The 22,332-nt window shown below is 37.6% G+C and overlaps 1 protein-coding gene across 14 annotated transcripts in view; it reads left to right on the top strand.

Moving 5' to 3' along the window:
- The window catches only part of PUM2 (pumilio RNA binding family member 2), a 76,332-nt gene that overhangs the window by 49,738 nt on the left and 4,262 nt on the right, over positions 1–22,332 (top strand). For 6 of the 14 annotated variants that reach the window (XM_089477984.1, XM_089477983.1, XM_089477981.1 and 3 more), the window contains 8 exons: positions 1,755–1,991; positions 10,137–10,404; positions 11,781–11,910; positions 16,325–16,459; positions 16,642–16,779; positions 19,172–19,297; positions 19,646–19,767; positions 21,629–21,821. In XM_089477984.1, the coding sequence (XP_089334110.1) occupies positions 1,755–1,991; positions 10,137–10,404; positions 11,781–11,910; positions 16,325–16,459; positions 16,642–16,779; positions 19,172–19,297; positions 19,646–19,767; positions 21,629–21,821 (1,349 nt within the window). The other 8 variants (XM_089477985.1, XM_089477975.1, XM_089477974.1 and 5 more) reach the window with 4 other exon arrangements.

Raw genomic sequence — 22,332 nt, 5'->3', positions numbered from 1 at the left:
TATTTAACTGCAGCCTTACACCATTTCAGTTAATTGGTTTCAACAAACCCTGGCTTGATTATAAATGTAAGTCTAGTCGGGATTAGACGTACATTCGTACAAATGTACTTGTACTTGCTAAGACCCTAATTATATTTTTTTTTAAAAAAGAAGATTCTGTAGCAACCTTCTACCATTACTTGTTTTCCTAGCTATTTATTCTGTTTGAAGAATGGTACAATAGATAAAGTTTAAAAATCCTGGTTTTAATACTGTGAATTCTTTTTAAATCTAAGCGTTAGTTGAATTATTACTACTAGCATGACCATACATTTTAATTTACATTTGTTTCCTGCCATTCGGGAAAGTCAAAGTGTAAAGTCTAAATTGGGTATCTCAGGTGTGCTGGATTGCCATCTCCATTACCCCTAGCCAGCATGTTCTTTGACAATGCTGTCTACAGGTGCTAGGAACTGTAATCCAGCATATCTAGTAGAGCCCAGTTGGGAAAGGTGTTTTAGGTTCACAACAAACCACAGAATTAGGTAAGATTGAAAAGAATGATTTGTTTAAGATCACCCACTGAGCTTATTAGCTGACTTGGGATTTGAAATTGGGTTACTCACAGTCAGACACATACATATCTATTAATTACTGCACCATGTATCTTATTAATTACTGCACCATGTATCTTAAAATAGTAATACTCACACACATATAATGGGACTCATTGCGACATCTAGATCTCTTCAAAAGCTTTTGCTGCAATAGACTGGATTGACTAAAGTGTGCTAAAATTGGCTTCTAAATTAAAAGGGAAATAATGCCAATAATATATTTATACATCTGGAGGAGAAGCCCGCCCAGACATGAGAAGTGCTTCTTTGCTCTTTTTGCCACAGTTAATATCACTTTGATCATTAAGAGAAAAAGATAAATTATTAATTTAACAAATAGGTATCTTTCCTGTTATGTGATGAAAATTTATAAAACTAGTTGTATTAAATTATCATGTAACATTAGGCAATCTATAAGTATGACATTAAACTAGTTCTAACTAAAGCTTCTAATCCATCCCTGTTCAACCTTGTCCATGACATATACTCTAAATTTGCAGCCCAAATCATTTTAGGACTGGCCTTCAAAAAGCTATTGGATGTTTTGTTTCCTTCTCTTTATTTATTTATTTAAAAAACACAAGCAAGAATGTTTTAGTATGATCATTTCGTTTGGTTCTGGAAAGTGCAGAACCTAGAGTAATGTTTCATGGTAATTGTGGAGTAGGGTGAAATCAATTGTATTTAAAGCCTCTCACAAACAATCCTATAGCATGTTTAAACCACTGAGATGGAATTGGGGTGGGTGTGGGATTCCCTCTCAAAAATAGTAGTACAGCTGGGAGGAATGAGGAGAATCGTTTGCAGAAATTATTTGAACTTGATGTTCAGTCTCATTGATTCATATTAACACAACTATGACATGCCTGACTATTGGTCTCAAAGCCTGACTCCAGAGTTATCAAATATTATAAAAATGTTGCTAAGTCTTGAGTATATCAAGACTTGGAGATTGCTTAATTTTTTTCCTTATTTGAGGAATGATTGTATTCATTTTGTGATTTATTAAATCATGTTGATTATCACAGTAATTGTCTTTAGAATAATTTGATTGTTATTATTATTGTGATCTCATCTGTTATTGCCCAGCTGTAGGTTGGGGCTAGGTTTTCTTTGGTTGACACTGTATGTAATAGGGTCTTTTTATTTCTTCTTCAGTTGGCAGTTCTGCAAGTAGTAGTGCCACAAGGAGAGAGTCTCTATCTACTAGTTCTGACTTGTACAAAAGATCTAGTAGCAGCCTAGCACCCATAGGGCAGCCATTTTACAATAGTCTGGGATTTTCCTCCTCTCCAAGCCCAATAGGCATGCCTCTGCCAAGCCAAACTCCAGGACATTCACTTACGCCACCGCCATCACTTTCATCACATGGATCCTCATCCAGTTTGCATTTAGGTAAAAAAACCAAAGCCCTTTTTGTTTGTATATGTATGTGTGTATATGTATTTTTATATGTATATAAATATTTTATGTTGGGTTAAAGATGTCAATTTGCATCTTCAGTGAAACATTGTTGTATAGTGGGCCTAGTCCCTGTATGTTGATCAGTGCAGTCAATCTTTTGCTGATGTGGCCATTGCAGGTAATCCTGTGGGAATAACAACTTTTCCCATACCACCCTTCAGATTTATCACTAAAAATAAAGCCTGATATTTAGGAAAAATTATGATTGGGTTGTTGTTGCTGTGTTGTTGTTGTTGGTGTTGTTGTATGACAGGCAAAGATATATTTTCCTGTATTTGTGTTTAACATATGTCTGCTGTTATGGAGTCAGCTTTAGGCTAATGTTTGGTGCATGGTAATAATATAAGTTTGACATCTTTGTTAAAGAAAAGCTTAAAGCAAAATTTGCAGAACTTACTGCTGTATGAACCAGTAGGTTCATGAATTCACATTAAGTCTTTTAGGAACTCATCTTCAGAAAGCATAAAATAACATAATACCTGTGAGGGAAGTATCAGTAACACTTAATGCATCTTTTCCGTTATTCCTGCTGCATCAGTAATACTTTCATACTTGAGCCAGTGAGAATCTATGCCAGCAATTGGTTTATTTTTTTTAAATATATATATGTATAACTTAATTTCATTTTATAATTAAATGCTTTGGAGGACATATTTTGAAATTTGTAACCATACATTTCCCTACTTCTATACTTAGTGCCATAAAGTATCTAGTAAGTTTGCATGCTTCACACTTTGAATTCTATAGTTATTGAATATTTCACTAGAGAAGAGATCCAAAATTAGATAACACAAATATTTCAAAATGTCACATTCATTGGCTCGCCTATCGCCCAAATAATTCCTTTTGTTCCTTCCTAAAAATATTATAAAAACAGGTAGAATTTGGGCATATATTTATAGACCCTGTTTATATTGTGTGCCTGGTTTCATTTAAAAAGAGCAGTAAAAATAACACCTTATTAAATTTGTGTGTACTAATGTGCAAAGTTTTACTTACAAAAAATTGTGTCTGGAGGCTCCTATTGTTAGTAATCAAATGTTACTAATAATGACATTTATTTCTCCCAAAGTCAAATGACAGGTTTCATTATTTATTTATTTATTTATTTAGCTTGGCTCCATTTTTCAAAATTAGAGTTTCATAGTTTCTAGATGATGGTGCCATTTAATTCATATTATGCATCCAGATTTGCTTTAATTAATTGCAATGATTAGCCAATATTAAATAAAGTTTTGAAGAGGTTATAAGTGCCGGAATATAAAGATTATGAGGTGTAAAGCCCTATTTGGATGTTTATCAGGGAAAATTGTTACTCAGGAAAAGTTTGAGATTCTCTTGCTCTCTTTGTAACAAGGAGAATCAGATCGTGCTGCGTTTGAGTGTAGTATACATCGTATGTCTTCAACTGTCCCAAGAAACATTGGAAGTTTTCTTTTGCGGTACAAATAAGAATGCATCTTTCATCTTAACACAGTGGCTGACATTCAAAGAATTAGGCACATGCAGTTGAGGTTTTCCAGCCCTCTTTTCCCAATACAAGCCTTGGGGTGCCCACAGAAATGTTGTTGCTAAAGATAGGGATTTTTTCCTCTACCTGTGTGGGATTTATTATAATTCAACAAGATTCAGCAGAACATCCTTCTGTAGGTGTATGAGAGCTGAAGTCCAAAACATCTGGAGGGCCAGAGTTTGGAAATCACTGGTGTATGCATTTTCCACATGTGCACTGAGGTTTCTGGTGTGTAGTGAGGAGGAACTCTTTACATTTCTCGCATTTGTGGTGATGGCCAGCCGGATCAATATCTTGAGTGGGTCCGGTGGCATAATTCACTACATTATGTGTTATGAATATGTTAACATTCCCTAACCCTTTTAAAAAGAAAGTTAGATAGGTTCCCCCTACCCCATATTTCCCCTCCAGAACCTGACAATAATTCCATCCTCCACCTCTGTCCAAGAAATATTCTAGTCTTTCTTTACACCAAAATCCAAACCATGTGGGACATAGCTTCTATGAAAAGCTCCTAAAGCTTCAGAAAATATCTTGAGATCATTCTGCAGTACTGTACTAATGTGCCCTAATGCTGTACCTCCTTCAAGTGCTCTTCTCCCAAGTCTTAACCTCAATGTTTCCAGGAGGCTTCACTGATCCCTATTAGCCTTTTTTGGAGAACTCATTTGTGACCAGTGCAGCTTTGATATTCATGTAAAAACTGGGACTCAGTGAAGTCTGGTTTTTCATTCTGTCGATTATGGGGTAACAGTGTTTGGTGGATTTTACCATCAATAAATGTAACAATTCCAACTAAGGTGTTACATTGTAACAAAGAACATGTTATTTCTATGGTTTGGAACAGATATTTTTTGTTCTCTGAAATGAGAGCAAAGCCTAATTTATAACATGCATAAAGTATGTGAATTTACTATTGCTTAGTTTACATAGTTTGTGTCACATGGTTTATTCTGCTTCTAACAAGTCACAGAAGGTGCAAAAGAGGTATATAAAGCACCAGTATTCTGGATGCTGAACATCTGAACTCATTGGGTCCTTTGGTTTCTGATGTCTAATCATGCATTGACTAAAACAATGCTGAGTATACCTTCACAGCCATATGGACTTAAACTTTAAAACTGAATTGTAAGAGGTCTAAAAATGAACTGACTTATCTTGAAGTTGACATCAGCAACCTGTACACATGCATAGATGGTTATGCTTGATTAGAATGGTTTATTTCACATTTTAAAAATTATATTATTAATCTCAGAGAGTGTCTGGTTTCCAAATGATGTAACTATCTCCTAATATAATTTTTAAGTGATTAATAAATTATTCCCTACAAGACAACATACTAGAGAGACTACAAATTCAGAAAGACACTTATTGTGATTATAGATATTTTTAGAATATTTTATTTAGCATCTGACATTTACCTGCTAGACTGTTTATTGGAAAATAGTTAAGTTTTTAATAATGGTTCATAGGTCTAATTTGCACTGCAGAAATAATGCAGTTAGATAGCACTCTAACTGCCATGGCTTCATCCTGTGGAATCCTGGGGTTTGTAGTTTGTTGTGGCCCCAGAGATCTCTGACAGAGAAGGCTAAATATCTCACAAAACTACAAATCCCAGAATTCCATAGCATTGAGCCATGGCAGTTAAAGTAGTGTCAAATTGCATTATTTCTGCAGTGCAGATGCAGCCATGGAGTGAATTGTAACTTAATTATTTTTACATTTGAATTTTAAAACATTTTTGAACTGTTCATTATACATGAGTCTATCAGTCAGGATGAAGGTTTTTTTTCTGTCTCTCTAAAGTTTCTACTGCACACAGTGTTCAAAAGTAGTTATTTGAATAAATTAGGAAGACATCTTCCGTGTGAAAATGCATTAATCCTGGTATCCCAATGGGCAGAGTTCCTTTCATTTAGTAGCTTCTATAGTCTATACTGAATCCAGCTTTCCTCTAGCAAGAGCACCCCCCCCCCCAATATGGAATTCTGCACAGGATATTTTGGCTGGTGGGAAGAAATGGAAGAAGTGATTTTCTCCAATTCTTCCTGTGCAGCTCTTCGCATTTGCCTCTCTCCCTCCTCCCAAAACAGATCAGAGACAGATGTGTGCATAATTTCTTAATCTTGGAGAAAACATTGGCTGTTGCTATTCAATATACAAAATTTTACTAATCTTGGAAAATATTTCTAGCCTCCATCAAAAATAAGTTTCATTTTACAAACAAAATTTCAAAAATTATGTATCAGAGCTGCAGTCTGTTAAATTATTTTTTAAACTGTTGCCACATGGAAAAAGAATACTAGAAAGAATGCCTCATCTGTGCTAGTATCATACAAAAAAGCGATATCTCAGTTTTTTCCTTCTTGTTTCTTCCCTATTGTAGAGAGCATATGAAGACAAAAGCTATTGCTTATTACCTTTCCCAGCTTTTGCACTTGCTTCCTGCTAGTATGCCTTACTCCCATGTTCACTTGATAGATACCCTGTTGTCACCTCTATTAAGATTGTGCATGCCATTGTGTTGTCATGGCCTTCCCTTCCATAAAGTTGAATAAATCTCTTTCATAGGAATCATGCCCCTGATACAAGTGATAAATCAATTTCTTAGGGAAGTGGAGGTAAACATTTGTGCTATTTCTTTTATGTCACACTTTATAAAAGGATTGGAACAGGATATTCTGTAGCAGTGAAATCAAGATTATGTCCATTCATTGTCTATGAATACCTGCCAAATACTAAAAGAAAAATTGTTTCCAGGGACGATTTTCCAAATAAAATTAGTAAGATGTGATCATTCCCTCGAGAATCACATACTGGGTGCAGATCTGGTTACACATAATTCATGTGTAATAAATTAATTGAAACGGATGGGAAATGTAATTACTTGGCCTCATAGGCTCTTTTTTAAAAACAAAAATGTGTGCAAAGTATTCCAGATTATTATGCCTTGATTGTGTGCACTAATTACACTGTGAAGTCACTGGAATCCAAATTCTAACAATGACCATTCAAGCTGAAAATTAGATTTCTTGTGTACTGGTCACTAATTTCATGTGCTGGAAATAAAGAAAATGATAAATAGTGGCTTCTAATTATTAAGCACATTTTGCTGCCACCTTGTGGTCTTCAGAATGTTATTCCATTCAATCTAGTATCTACATTCCCAGATCGTTTTCCAATGTCTGTATTAATATTACAGAATATTGCAGAATGTTCCCCAATTTTCAGGCTTATCTCCAGAACAAAAGTTGGGCATGCTCTTTCAGAAAAGTGGGCAGAAGAAATCTTCACAATGTTATCTGATACACCAAGCTACTTCTCTCTTCTGTGCCTTCCTTTCCAATGGATATTGAAGAAATACAGAGTTACTGTGTTGTTATTTTTTTTTATAACTATGTCACATGTGCATTATCTGTCATGGACTTTTAAAACAATCTATAAAATAGTGCCTGGAGTGTTTGAATGGTTTGAAAGTTGAGTTTTTCCTAAAAGAATATAGGTTCCTATCACCTTCCAGCTGCAGTGTCAAGGCCTTCCAAATGGTTGGTCTATTGAGTTGAGTGACCCAGTGCAATAGTGTGGAATGTAGTGCACAGGGTAGAGATTCAACAGAAATTTGAAGCTACTTGTGTGCAAACAGAAGCACTTTTGACCAATCGATAAGCCCTTTGGATGTCACCCTATCTCAAAACTGATATTGCAGCTTCAGATTCTTAATGTTTATGGCAGCCATTGGCTATAACCAGGAATGATTTTGTGTATATTTATGCTGCCATGGGAATCACTATTAAGCTAATTCATTTTTATATTTATTTATTTATTTGTGGTATTTATACCCTGCAATTGTTTTAAAACTAAGAAGAATACATATCTTTTCCCTTCAGCAGACTATATTTCACAAGACAATAAATATTCCTTACTGATTCACCATGTACTAATGTCCCAAGTCCTAAGAACTTCAACTGGGTCATCACAATAACTTGGGATTTCAAGCTTGTAAAATTTGGAAGTATTGGTGTATAAAGTACAGTTGCCTCTCCGTCTGCACGGACTCTGTTTGCACGACCCTCGCTTACTCACAAGGAGCAAACAGAGGGGATTAAAATGGGGTGCGAGCCCCCATTCAGGCCTATGGGCTTGACTATGTACGAAATTACGTTTTCACGGGGGGGGGGGTCTGGAACAGGTCCTCCATGAAAATAGAGGGCTGACTGTACATGCATTAAGCTGATTTCCCTATATCTTCTTTCATCAGAAGCATCTACAACTGTATAAAAATATTTCTTCTTCTTAGTGTTAGAGCCCTGTTGAATGGGGTTGCCCTGGAACCGAGGGCTGGGTCTGGTGTGCGTGTGTGTGTGTATGTTGAAAATCATAGAGTTGGAAGGGGCCTCAGTCCAGTCTGCTGCTTAGTGCCAGCTAAAGTGTCCCCAGTAAGTAGCTGTCCAGTCTCTTTTTGAATACGTCCAGAGAGGGTGACCCCACCATCTCTATGCAGTTGGTTCTATTACCAAACTGCTTTATTGTCAAGAGATTCCTTCTAATGTTCAATCAAAATCTACTCTCCTGTAACTTCAGACCATTAGTCTTGGTCCTACCTTTTGGGGCAGTGGAGTACAACTCTGCTCCTTCCTTTCAGCCCTTGAGATACTTAAAAAGTGCAATCATGGCACCTCTCAGTCTTTTCTTCACCAAGCTGAACATAGCCACATCCTTCAACCTTTCCATATATGTTTTGTTCTATGTAAAGTGCACCCGCATCATACGTGGGCGCACTATACACAGCTTTCACTTTATCCTGAAAGCCACGTGATGAAGAGGAAATGACACACATGCCCGCGGCGCACACACTACGCCTTGTGCATGAGCCTCATTAGTTTCAATGGGGATCAAGCACACGCAGAACTTGCTTTACGTGGTGGGGTCTGGAACAGATCCCCGCGTAAGGCAAGGGCGCACTGTACTTATCATTATTGCCCTTCTTGGAACCTATTCCAATTTGTTTAGATCCTTAACAGGAGGTGCCCAGACCTGGATGCAGTTCTCCAGATGAGGTCTGACCAGTGCAGAATATAGTGGGACTATAACTTTCCTTAATTTAGAAACTATGCTTCTAACTCTATAAGTAGAGCTCCCACTTGTGGAAATTCCCTCAACCCCATTTTCTGGGACACTTGCATTGCCTTTCTGCCCATACCAGCTCACAGGGCCCTATGATACCAGGGAAGACTTCTGGAGGGGACAGTCCTCCTCTTGTCATCTAGAGAGATAAACCTTTGGATTTGACCCAGTGTTGTTTTGGAAATAAATTTATCTTACTAATAAACAGTGATCTAAAACTAATCTATGTTAGAATTGTTTATATTTAATATTAGTTAATATAAATCCAAAAAACACTGCAGAAATAATCCAGTTTGAGACCGCTTTAAATTCCCTGGCCCAGCGCTAGGGAATCCTGGAAATTGTAGTTGGTTGTGTCACCAGAGCTCTTCTGACAAAGAAGAATAAATTTCTCACAAAACTACAGTTCCTAGAATTCCCTAGCATTGAGTCACGGCAGTTAAAGCGGTCTCAAACTGGTTTATTTCTGCAGTGTGTTTTGGGCCGGAGACTACTTACTGAATTTTCTCCATGAAAAACCATGTCACTTTCACAGTTATATAAAAAGTGACACAATACTACAATTGAAGTTAACATGTAGCTTTGCATGCTTTTATGTTCTACACAGTAAGCTTTGAATTGGCCTGACATAGTACTTCACAGGGCTGATTGCAGCCTAATGAAATTGGTAGATATTTGTCGCAGGCCATTCCTCCATTATCTTTAAATCAATGTAGGTGCTTGCATCATATCCACCAAATTAGCATGTTTGGAGTGCTGACGTAATGAATGTGGTTTAGAATGTCATGTTTGGAAACCCTTCAGTTTCAGTTACATCCTTCAATATCAATTATTGCAATATGAGAAGAGATTATAACTTCCATGTTGATAGGTAGAAGGGAGACGGCAACATCCATGGTTATTAGAACAGTGATAAAAAAAAATCTAGAGTTTTTGTTTGTTTGCGCAAAGTTTATAACAGATAACGAGAGTGGCCTGCTGAAGTATTACATTGTTCCTTAGACCTAAGTATGGCCAAAGTAATGGGAGGTGTGAATCTATTTTTACATCCTGATAGTGTCCCATAATGTCACAGGAGCCGGAAAGAACAGTTGATGGCTGCTTAAATCATGTGATTAATCTGTTGGGCATAATCTAAAGTTAAGTTGCCTTTTGTTCAAAGGGCAGTAGTCTCCAGAAGTTGGTTGCAAGGTTCTTGTTTGATGTTGGACCTGTCTTGATAAGTTTTATGGTTCTGGACATCTGTTGGAAAGAGGAAAAAAGATTTGTTCCTTTCTTTCATCATTAACTAGTTGATTAGAAATTGAGAAAAATAAGGAAATGTGAAAAGATACTTATTATTCTAGTATTCCCAATTTCTAATATACATCAGAGCTAAATGTAATTTAACAATAATGTATTTAATACTACTTACTAACAGAGCTGCTTCATTCTAGGAGGACTGACCAATGGTAGTGGTCGCTATATCTCTGCTGCACCTGGAGCTGAAGCAAAGTATCGCAGTGCAGCAAGTACCTCCAGTCTCTTTAGCTCCAGCAGCCAGTTGTTTCCTCCCTCACGTCTCCGTTACAGTAGATCTGACATTATGCCTTCTGGACGTAGCAGGTTGCTGGAGGATTTCAGAAACAATCGTTTCCCTAATCTTCAGCTAAGAGACCTGGTTGGACACATAGTTGAGTTTTCCCGAGACCAGCATGGTTCTAGGTAAGCATATGCATCAGTGGGAGAATATTTACCGTATATACTCAACTATAAGTCGAAAAATTTATGCCCCAAAATGAACTCCAAAATCATGCGTAGACTTATGTATGGGGCAATGAGTTAATGCTAATAAATTTCTTGAAAGAAAAAGTGCCCACCTTTCTCTGTAGCCTTGTAATGGCTCCCTGTTTGAAGCCCCGGCGCCTGCTCCCCTCTCTCCCTCTGTGTGTGTGTGTGTCTGTTTCCCTCTCAGCCTTCCCGCGCAGCCAGAGCTAACAAGCTGCTGCTGAGGAAAGGAACACACAGAAAGTATGCCCTGGCTTGTACCCCATTTTGCCTGGAAGTCCTGGGGGTGAAAAGCAGAGAGAGAGAAAGGTCTGTCCTCTATTTTTGCAAGCCCTGAACCTTGGGAGTCCTGGGGTAAAAAGCAGAGAGAGAGAGAGAAAGGTCTGTCCTCTATTTTTGCAAGCCCTGAACCTTGGGTGTCCTGGGGTGAAAGGCAGAGAAAGAGAAAGGTCTGCCCTCTATTTTTGCAAGCTATAAGCCTTGGAGTCCTGGGGGTGAAAGGCAGAGAGAGAGAAAGGTCTGCCCTCTATTTTTGCAAGCCCTGATCCTTGGGAGTCCTGGGGGTGAAAGACAGAGAGAGAGAGAGAGATCTGTCTTCCTTTTTGCAAGCCATGAGCCTTGGGAGTGACAAGCAAAGAGACAGTGGGGTCTGTCCTCCTTTTCGCATGTCATGAGCCTTGGAGATGCTTCTGGTAAGGGGAAGTGTGTGTGTGTGCGTGCGTGCGCCGAGGTTTGTTTCCCTTTTTCCATGCCGAGACTGATGCTTGGGAGAGGTTCAGAGAGGGAGATATAGGGAGGGAAGTGGTGCTTTGTCCCCCCCCCCCCCCACCTTTAGATCTTTTGTAACATCCTCCAGTGTTTGCCCCTCAATTTAGCCACAGGTGATATCAAAATCCATGATTTTGTATCCAAAAACTGCCCTCGACTTATACATGAGGTCGACTTATACATGAGTATATATGGTACAATAATAAATGCTCCCTTTTATTGGGTCTCAGAGAAAACACAGTACATTTTAATCATTTTGATAGTGACAAGTGTCTTACATTAGTTTTATGCCACTGACATTGATGAGATTATATTAGTGCAGTAACCAGTAATGCATACCTTAATTTGTATTGCACATCTCTAGGGTAACTTCAAAGCCTGTCCTTTACTATTTAATTAACATTAATTAATTAAAAAATAAGAATGAATTTCAATATAGTCTTCAATTCTTACTTTAATGGTTGGCTAAAGTTTTCAGTACCTTTAAGAGTCTACACTTTTTGGGTTCATTTATTTATAGTGTCATATACATTTTGTACTTGCAGGTTTATACAGCAGAAATTAGAACGAGCTACTCCAGCTGAGCGTCAGATGGTATTTAGTGAGATTCTGCAAGCTGCCTATCAGCTGATGACAGATGTGTTTGGAAACTATGTAATACAGAAGTTCTTTGAGGTAAGTGTAAAGATGACTGTTGGAAAATTTTGATTTTATCCAAATAGAAGACGATTCGGACAAACCCAGGTTTGTAAATCTTAAAGGCTGGAAACATTATTACTTCCCCCCCCCCTTTTTTTTTTGGGAGGGGTTATCTGTTTCAGTTATGTGATGGGATAATCTTCCTTTGAGGTCACACCCCTAAATTATTCAAATAGAATTTCTAATAAATCCTAATAGTTGCACTTCATTTGAGATGCAAAACAAAGCACTTACTGTATATACTCAACTATAAGTCAACATCATGTATAAATCGAAGTCACATTTTGAGGCCAAAATTATAGATATTGCCATGACCCATGGATAGGTCAAGGGTAAAATGCGGAGGCTCATTCAGTGTATGTATGTGTACATATGGCAAGAGAGACTCTCATTGAGGCTTTTTACTTCATCGTTTCAGCTTTCGTTTCAGCCAGACGCACAGATAGGAGGGGGACTCTTAAACAAACAGCAATATCAATCAATCACTCAGGACTCTTTCTGCTTGATGCAAGAGAGAAATAAACTGCTCTGCCAACTTCATGGTGAAATCTGAAAGAGCTGCTATCACATTATCATAGTGACCCATAAATAAACTGGAATTTGGGGGCCAGTTTTTGGGCATAAATTTTTAGACTTATAGTCAAGTATTTACAGTATCTCTTCATTTCAGTGGAAATTGAGTTTATGCCTACTTCTTTCACTGAAACTGTATTGTATTTAAATTTCCTAAACAGGGTGTGTGTGTGTGTGTGTGGCGGGGGTCCTTTGATTTTATACAGCCCTCTCTCTGGAATAATAATAATAATAATAATAATAATTTATTTGTATCTCACCTCTCCCACAGGATCGAGATGGCTTACAGCAGTAATAAAATACATACAATATAAAAACAAATCTCATTATTTCCTCCCTCCTAAAACAGCATCATAATAATTCTTATATAACAATAATAAATAAAATATAATAAAATGAAATGAAATTAATAAAATACCATTTACATCATTAAGACAGAGACAGGGAGACGGGTGTCTTGGGGTATTCTATACTATAGTCTGTGTCAGCAGGTGATCAAGTAGATTACTCAGGGATGGTCTGTTGGAAAAGATCTGTCTTGGCAGCCTTTTTAAAGCTGTCAAGATTGGTAATGTTTTGGATCTCTTCTGACAGGCCATTCCATAATTTGGGAGCGGCCAAGGAAAAGGCCCTCTGGGTAACTGCAGCTAGTATGGTCTTTATTGGCTGCAGTAAATTTTCCCCAGAGGACCTAAGTGTGCGGGGTGGATTATATGGAAGCAGGCGATCCCACAAATAAGTTGGACCCAGGCCATGAAGGGCTTTAAAGGTCATTACCAACACCTTGTACTGTGCCCTGAAACTAATAGGCAGCCAGTAGAGAGATTTTAAAATAGGTGTTATATGGTCACCTCTAGCTGTCCCGGTGACTACTCTCGCCAGCATGTTTCGAACTAATTGAAGTTTCCAGACTAGGCACAAGGGTAGCCCCATGTAAAGTGCATTGCAGAAGTCACGTCATGAGGTTACCACCGCATGTACCACTATTTCCAAGTTCCCCTGTTCCAGGAAAGGATGCAGCCGGAACTGATAAGCACTCTTGACCGTCGCATTTATCTGATTTGATATCTGAATCGATTAATCCAGGAGCACTCCCAAGCTGCGAACACAGTCTTTTAAGGGGAGTGTGATCTTGTCCAAGACTGGTTGACATATCCCTATACAGTGGTACCCCGGGATACGAATGCGCCAGGATACGAAATTTCCGGGTTACGAAATAAATTTACTTAAAAAAACTGTTCCGCGTTATGAAAGTTTTTTCGGGTTACGAAAAAACTTTTGGTGCTTTTCGGCGCGATTTCGCACCAAAAAGCGGCTTTCGCTATTAGCGCCTATGGGCATTTCGGCTAGCGAAAGTTTCCGGGTTACGAAAGCGGCGGCGGAACGAATTACTTTCGTAACCCGGGGGACCACTGTACCTGAATTAGCGAATACCCCCATCTTGTCTGGATTCAGTTTCAGTCTGTTTTTCCTTATCCAGTCCATTACCACTTTAAGGCATTCACTGAGAGGAGAGATGCCGTCCTTAGTCAGTGATCCAAACTGTCCAAAGCATGGAGAGAGATATCTGGGTGTCATCAGCATACTGATAATACCCTGCCCCATGTCTCCAGATGATCTCTCTCATATATGTGTTAAATAGCATTATTAAAACCATAAACACTGTTTATGCAGAACTTCTCAATGGTAGTTTGAACATCTGGCATGCAGAGCATCCCAGATTTGATTCTTGGTTTCTCCAGTAGTCTTTGAGAAGGTCCCCTGTTGTTAATTCAGGAACACTGCTGCTAGTTAGCATAGACCATATTGAGCTATGGACAATGACCTGACTTAGGGGCAAAATAGACGGGCAGAAGGACCATCTTAAAATGGATTGGGGCCGTGGCGAACATATTCTGGGGCACCAATCTGGCTTTTTCACGGGTGAAAAGGAGCAGCGAAGAAAAAATACTTTCTGAAAATAAAAGTACCATATGATCAGAAAATAATTCAACATAAACTTGTTTGAGCAAAAGTTTATGTAAGTAACACTTATTTCAATATAGCTTCAACATAATTTGTTCCAACATATGGAGAATTCACCTTGTGTGTAAAGTCTAGTTTTTTCTTAAGAGAAAACTGACAGTCTTCACATAGATCCTGTCAACTGAATTTTGAGTTCTCTCGCATACGCCTCAATAACTTTTCCATTTTAACAGAGGTATTCAGGCTTGTAATTGGGATAAGTGAATATGCAATGGCTTAATTGGTGTGTGAACATTTTGTATGTGACCATATTTTCAGATATGCATATTTTGAGCAAAATATTCTCTCTAGTTTTAAATATTTTAGCAAATTATAAATGGGTGTGGCTAACTAACATTATTAAACTATACTCAGTGAAATCCATATGGTGGTTCCTGCTGATGTACTGAGGGCAGTTCCTCTACATTTGTCCCTCTGTACTCTAGGCACTTGGAATTAAAATAAAGGCTAGTATCCTTTTAGTGAGTTATGATAGTATGGGCCCAACTTATACTTTAATCACTCACTTTCTTTATAGTTATGGGAGTGGGAATTTTTTATTGACTATACAGCAATCAAAATCCCCCCCCCCAATCCAAAAAAACCCACCATTTTAGCATGTCCCAAACACATCCATTTCCATGTTCTTGGAGCATTAGAGAATCAGCATGGACACATACACCTACTTTGTAGCTGGTTATGATGTGACGGAAGTTCACGGGGACCTCTGGGGATTTTTGGGAGGAACTTGCAGATTATGTCCTTGCAGCTTGTCCAGGTGCAGGAAAGTAGCTGGCTGCATCTTTGCTGATCCTTACTGCTTTCCCAAGATCTTGGAAATGGCCATGTTGAATGGCCTGCATAGCTTAAAGGCAGGTTTGCAGGGTAGCACAGGAAGATGTAGCTGTGTACCAGATGTACATGTCCCAATGCAAGATCTCACCCAAAGTTATCTCAGGTATTTCTCCAAAAAATCATAAAATCAGTTTGCTTAGAGACCAGAGCAGAGATTGGGGGGTGGGGGGAGAAACAGGTGCTTCAGAAAGCATTAACAAAACCAAACTGTCCATTCTGCTCTGAAAACATTGCACATATAGCATGTAAGTTAACGTTTTTACTTGCTTTTCTGAGATCACTGCAAATTTTAAAAAAATGCAGTAATGTTTAGACTACAACAAAAACTTGGTGACAAGGCCACTATAATGTTTTGGTAAGAAACAGTGTTTTATTGTGAAGTCGAAGGCTTTCATGGCCAGCATCCATAGTTTTTTGTGAGTTTTTCTATAAGAGTTTTTCTATAAGAGTTTATTCCTGATGTCTCGCCAGCATCTGTGGCCAGCATCTGAGGATTCTCTGAAGATGCCAGCCACAGATAATGGTGAGACATCAGGAATAAACTCTAATAGAACATGGCCGCATAGTCTGAAAAAAACCACAAAAAATTACAGTGTTTTATTGTTTTGTGCCAAATAAGTTCACTCCAGTGTTACCAAATTCATAAAAGTTAAACTAGTAAAATGCCCCAGGACCAAATTTATCTACATGAAACTCTATTTAGTATGTTTTTGTTGGTTTCTTTGATTCCAAGATTATATTTTGAGGTTATAAACTACACCCTCACAATAAGAATGATGAAAGAGAATCTAGGGTTCACAAATAATGTTTTTGTACTAGTAAGTGGCAAAATGAGCTAATAAAACCAAAATCTTCTATTTTCATAAAGGACTTAAGAGGAACACTCTTGTGTCTTTCTTGTGAAGAACATGTGGAAGTGCTCTTGGCTTTGTTAATAGTGCTTTCACTTTTCTTGTAGTTTGGGAGTATTGACCAGAAGTTAGCACTTGCAACACGCATTCGTGGACATGTTCTCCCATTAGCTCTACAGATGTATGGTTGTCGTGTCATTCAGAAAGCATTAGAATCCATCTCACCTGACCAGCAGGTAATTGTAAGTTAGAACAATATTTTTGTATTTTACATTAACACATAACTTTAAATGTTTTATTTCTTGTTTGTTGTAAAATATGTTTGTAATACAATATGTTTGTAATAAAATAATTTATTGTAATAAAAGATATCACATTTTTGGAAACATAAGTAATTTGGTGATCTCAAACTATTCCTTTGTAGAATGAAATGGTGAAGGAGCTAGATGGTCATGTCCTGAAATGTGTGAAGGATCAAAATGGAAACCATGTTGTACAAAAGTGTATTGAATGTGTCCAGCCACAGTCACTCCAGTTTATTATTGATGCTTTCAAAGGACAGGTACATAGTTTTTAATGTACTTTCTTTGACTGAATGATTGTGCCCCTAATTGGGGGTGGGGTGGGGGTTGGTATACTGTTACAAGTACATACTTGTGTAGTGCTGTAATTCTTTATTCACAGAGAGGTTCATTTAGACCTATGTTGAATATCTTTTCCTTCTTCATGCTCTGTGAACCACACATGGAGGCTCAGCCTGCACAAAGCCGAGATGGGAACTTTCTAGAGCTGAGTAGCTTTTGTCGAGAACCCTGCTCTCATTCTCACACTATTCATGATCAGTGCACCTCAGCTATTCTCCTACAGTTCCTTTTCTCCCCCATGTGAGCTGCAACCTAGGAACATTCTCCCAACATGTGACTGTTGACTAAGATCTGGGCTTTTCTCCATCACATAATTTTGTACATTTCATTATATCATTGCTGTTTCTTTCATTTTGTGTATAACCTGCTCTACAAGGGTTTTGCAAAACAAGGTCTTGACAGGTTTGAGTCATGGAAAACACATCTTCAATTTTCTGACAAAGTAGCAAATAATCTTTGCACACTTATTCCATTTCTATATTTAAAACTGTATCTCTATCCAAAGTTTTGGAATATCAGTCTTGTAAGGTAAACATCTAGGAACCTTCCACTCTTGCTGGCATACCTTCCTTATCTACAGCACCGACTGCATTGACTTCAGACACCACAGTAACAAATTCCATTGGTACCACCAGCTTCAGCACTGACAGCCACTTCAGAACAGGTCATTCATGGCCAACAACCAACCAGGGATTAGTAATCTTCTTAACCTATCTGTTCTTCATTGATTGCTGACTCTTCATAAAGGGATAAAAGATCATCTTAAATCCATTACATACACTCAGAAGGTGTTAATGTGCTCTTATTATTGGAGGAAATTTTAAGATTTCTTGGACCTTCTCTGTATTCCTTCCTCTGAGGCCAATACTGGACATGTACTGGAAAGGATCCTCCAGTTCAAATTTGAGCTGATTTCATTCAGGTCGTTACCATGTCTTCTGCTTTCCTGGCTGGTGTGCCACTCAAGGACATTGCCAGACCGGGTCACAGCCCATGATTTTCATAATCTTCATAACTCACCATGATCTTCATAATTCACTGTAGAGTAGACTGGAGGTCTTGGGCTAATACTACTTTTGGGATAGTTGTATTTCATTCAAATAATATAATTTGAATGTATCATTGAAGTTTGACTTCTGTACCAGGTATTGATGTTTCTGAGTATTTCCATCCCTTCTGCACTGCTTGTACACCACTATTGTCTTGTATGGGTAGAGGGTATTATTATGTTCATGTTTCATGTTTTGATAGTTTGCATTTTACTTAATGTTCAGTAAACCTTGGACTTTTTGAAATCATACTGTTGCCTCCTACTTGTGTAGCTTGTTAGTCTGTCATTATTGTGAGTCACAGAGACCATGAAGAAGAAATACTGGTTACATTCTTAGAATGGTCACTTCTGCACTCATACAACCCCTCCAATCCCCCTTCATCATGTCCTACCTGTGCTATGGATTGCTGTATCAGTGTCCATGGAACAGGCTGTTTCAGCAGGAAAGTCCCTATATAGGGCTGCTGCAGGTGGGCAGGACTATCACTAAAACACTTATGTTTTAATACTCTAGAAAGTTCTGACAGATGCACTGCACAGGAGCATGATACCCCATTTGTATGAGTTCACAGATGACCACTGAAAGAACTACAGTTACAGAAGGATGACAGTTTCATATGAGATCAGTCTATATACCCTTGAACATGATCAGTTTTGTCTAACACATACTCATAACATCAAACCTCCATCTTTTTGTTCATATAGTGTATGCTTTCACTGGCCAGGAAATGATATCAGTTATGTGCAGGCTAGATGCAGTGTACAAATATTAATATAATGTTATGATTCATTACTTTTTATTTTCATGATGTCTTTTGTTGTCTTTGTATAGCCCTGAAGGTCTTAAAATATTCATAGGCCAAAACAAATCAGGCTTTTAAATTATTAAACATCTTTCTTCACATTTAAAATTGATTTAACTTTTTAAATGAAGTTTATTTATTTTTCTTTCATACTCTGTATATTTTTAAGATAATTTTCACTATTAAAATATGAAGGGAAGTAATAAGTAAGGTTTCCTATCCTGTGTAAGATGGAATGATCATCCCTTCACAATGTGTTTTGTGAATCCCAGATACAATTTAATTTCTTATCAGAGAGGAAATGCAGCAGCTGTGCCAGCTGTTACAAAATACAATTAAAAAAACAAAATAAAGCAGAAAGCAGTGCACCTTCACCATCTATGTGCCCTTGAACGTTGTCTGCAATATAAAAACTATTTAAAAGTGTGAAGAATAATTGTAATCCTTTTATTTAAGGTTTTTGTGCTTTCAACTCATCCCTATGGATGCAGAGTAATTCAGCGTATTCTGGAGCACTGCACTGCCGAACAGACTTTGCCCATTTTAGAAGAGCTTCATCAACACACAGAACAACTTGTACAGGTTGGTGAACACTGAAATATTGTGGTGGGTACCGGAATTGCAAAATAAATTTATTATTATTATTATTATTATTATTATTATTATTATTATTTAGTGGCAAACATTAGCTAGAGTACTTTAATATTAGGAGCCTATTCTAGCTAAAGATCTTGTCTACATTTTATTTGTTAGAGTTTAGTATTCATATTGGTCATGATCATTTTGCCCATATAACTGAAACTTTACAGTTTTAGAGCATAGGTATATAGTAAATGTCTTTTTGATTTGGTGGATGGATTTTTTTTAAAAAAAAAAAAACCTTAAGTAATATGAATTTGCTTTAGATAAATCTGAGTGTTTTACTTTCAGGATCAGTACGGAAACTATGTCATCCAGCATGTGTTGGAACATGGTCGTCCTGAAGATAAGAGTAAAATAGTTACTGAAATCAGAGGAAAAGTTCTTACTCTAAGTCAACATAAGTTTGCCAGGTATGGCTAATAACAAATCTTTGATTGCACTGTGTGTGGATACTGAATTATTTTTTTCTCTGGGTGTGAATATTCCAAGTGTGTGTGCTAAAATATGAAGTTACATGCAATGTTATCTTTGTGGATATCTGCCTGCACAGTTCAATTGAGTCGCCCTCTCATTTTGTCTATTCTCTGGATCAGATTCAGGGTATAGGGAAGGAGGAATCACCTACCTCCCTATTCTGTTGACACAAGTCTTCTGTTGGGGTGGTATTTTACATACTGAACACTGAATCATTTTGATGTAATGAAAATATCCAGATCTGAAAAGAAAAATACTTAATTTATGATGGCGGGAGAAATGTTTACATAGATTGTAGTATAGCGCTAAGATTTAAAAATTAGGCAAATACTCCCTCTGTCCAGCTAAATTAGACTCCTGCAAATTAGAGCAAATTTCAGATGCATAGCCTGGCTGTACCTTCTTAACTGTATTTTAGGGTTAGCAGAGAGAAGAAAATAGAGAGAGAGAGAGATGATAGTGGCAGATTGGGTGGCACTGGCATCTGTATCAGTCACATGTGAAGGTGTATGTACAGAAAGGGATCTTATCGCCTGTTGTCTATTCCACCAAGTACTTTTATTGGTTGAACTTGAGTTCTCAAATGGGAGGATTCTTATGATGCCACTGTTTAGGGCCTCTTTCTTTTTTACTTTATTTTTTATTTCAACATAAAAACAGCATACATGTAAATGAAACATGTATACACATACATATACATATACAATTATTTTCACAATGTTGTCATCATTTTCTTTGTCTCATTTCTGATTTGACTTCCTTTCATTCTTCTCTTCTATACACAGTGCTCTTAATCTAATCCCTTGTCATATCAATGGTTTAGTTTTCTCTATTCTCTCTTTTTTTTCTTTCCCAAATTTCTTCTTCTAACTTTTATCTCGTAATGGATCAATATTCTTGACTTTCCCACCGTTAATCTGTTTCAGTCCCCATTATTGTAATCCTTTTCCAATTTCCCTTTGTGATTTGGACTTCTATTTCACCCTTCCTTTGATAGTCTTTTTTGCTATCTCTTATGTTATTTATCTTTCAGTAAAAGCCTTTGTGGGCTCCCTGCCTCTCTTTCTAGAGTGTGTTAAAATCAAAACCCAGGTTGCATCTACTTTAACTGCCAGGGCTCAGTGCAGTGGAATTCTGGGAACTTTAGATTGTTGTGGCACCAGAGCTCTCTGATAGAGAAGGCTAAATATCTCACAAAACTACAATTCCTAGAATTCCATTGAGCCATGGTAAAGGGGTATCAAACTGGATTATTTCTGCAGTGCAGATGCAGCCTCAGTTACTGTAACATCCATTCATTGAAAAAAATCTGTGTTGAAACACATGAATCTGCCATGATCGTGCATAATTTTAGATAACTCAATAAGAAAAGGTCTATTCTCACGTTGTCTTTAGATGTGTGCACTACTTTAGTACCATTCCAAATAGAGCAACTAAGTAACTCAGAAGCTTTGTGAGAGGAGTTGAGGATGATGTTCTTCCCAATAGCAGGTTTGCCTTTCCTAGAAACTGGAACAATATTAGAATGAAGAGAAGCTAAAGGATAAGGTCTTTACGCATGTCCCAGTGCTTCAGATATAATATTTTGTAATGAAGGAAGGAACCATTAGAGCAGATCCTGTATCACAAACATTTATTGTAAAAATGAACCTGTAGGAATTGAGATTAGCATGGTACTGTAATATTTTGCTGGTATATCATTTCAGCAATGCCTGTGTATTCAGTCTGAAGCTTACATTAGATTATATCTTTAAAAAATGCATTAATCTTTTCTTTTACTAATGAATATCTTTTCAGCAATGTGGTAGAAAAATGTGTAACTCATGCGTCTCGTGCTGAAAGAGCTTTACTTATTGATGAGGTGTGTTGCCAGAATGATGGTCCTCACAGTGCCTTATACACCATGATGAAGGACCAGTATGCAAATTATGTTGTTCAGAAGATGATTGACATGGCTGAACCTGCTCAGCGCAAGATTATAATGCACAAGGTATTGGCCGCATTATCTGCTTCAATATTTCAAATAACATTCCCTTTAAATTAAAATAAATTACATATTCTCATTTTCCATCCTTTACATTCCTTTAATGACTCTTGATGCTAAAGTGTCTGATTGTCTTCCCACTCCCACATAACAACCTATTTTTAATTCCTCATTTTGTGTTTGTCAGCAGCATATTAAAAGTAAGGTACAAGTTAAACACAGCTTGGTTCCTTTAAATTTGTCTATGATGGCTTTTCTGATCTCACTGGAACTTGAGATTTACTGAAACCTGAAGCCTCTACTGGGGTAGGGTAGTGTCTACACTGGAAGTCTGATGGCTCTTAGGGAGTTTCCTGAAGCATTGTCAGGTGATTTGGTTGAAGCTTTGGTTTATCTCTAGAATAGAGAAATTGCCAGGTTGGCGGACATCACTCCTTTCAAAACTCCTGCGAATCTTCTCCTATAGGGTGGAGCCAAGCAGTGCTCTAGATTTACTGAGTGTTGGCAGTAATGAAAT

Source organism: Sceloporus occidentalis, unplaced genomic scaffold (assembly GCF_023333645.1).
Source record: "Sceloporus occidentalis isolate IW3139 unplaced genomic scaffold, rSceOcc1.0.p SCAF_12, whole genome shotgun sequence".
NCBI classification, from domain to species: domain Eukaryota; kingdom Metazoa; phylum Chordata; class Lepidosauria; order Squamata; family Phrynosomatidae; genus Sceloporus; species Sceloporus occidentalis.
This window is presented reverse-complemented; position numbering and strand designations above follow the sequence as displayed.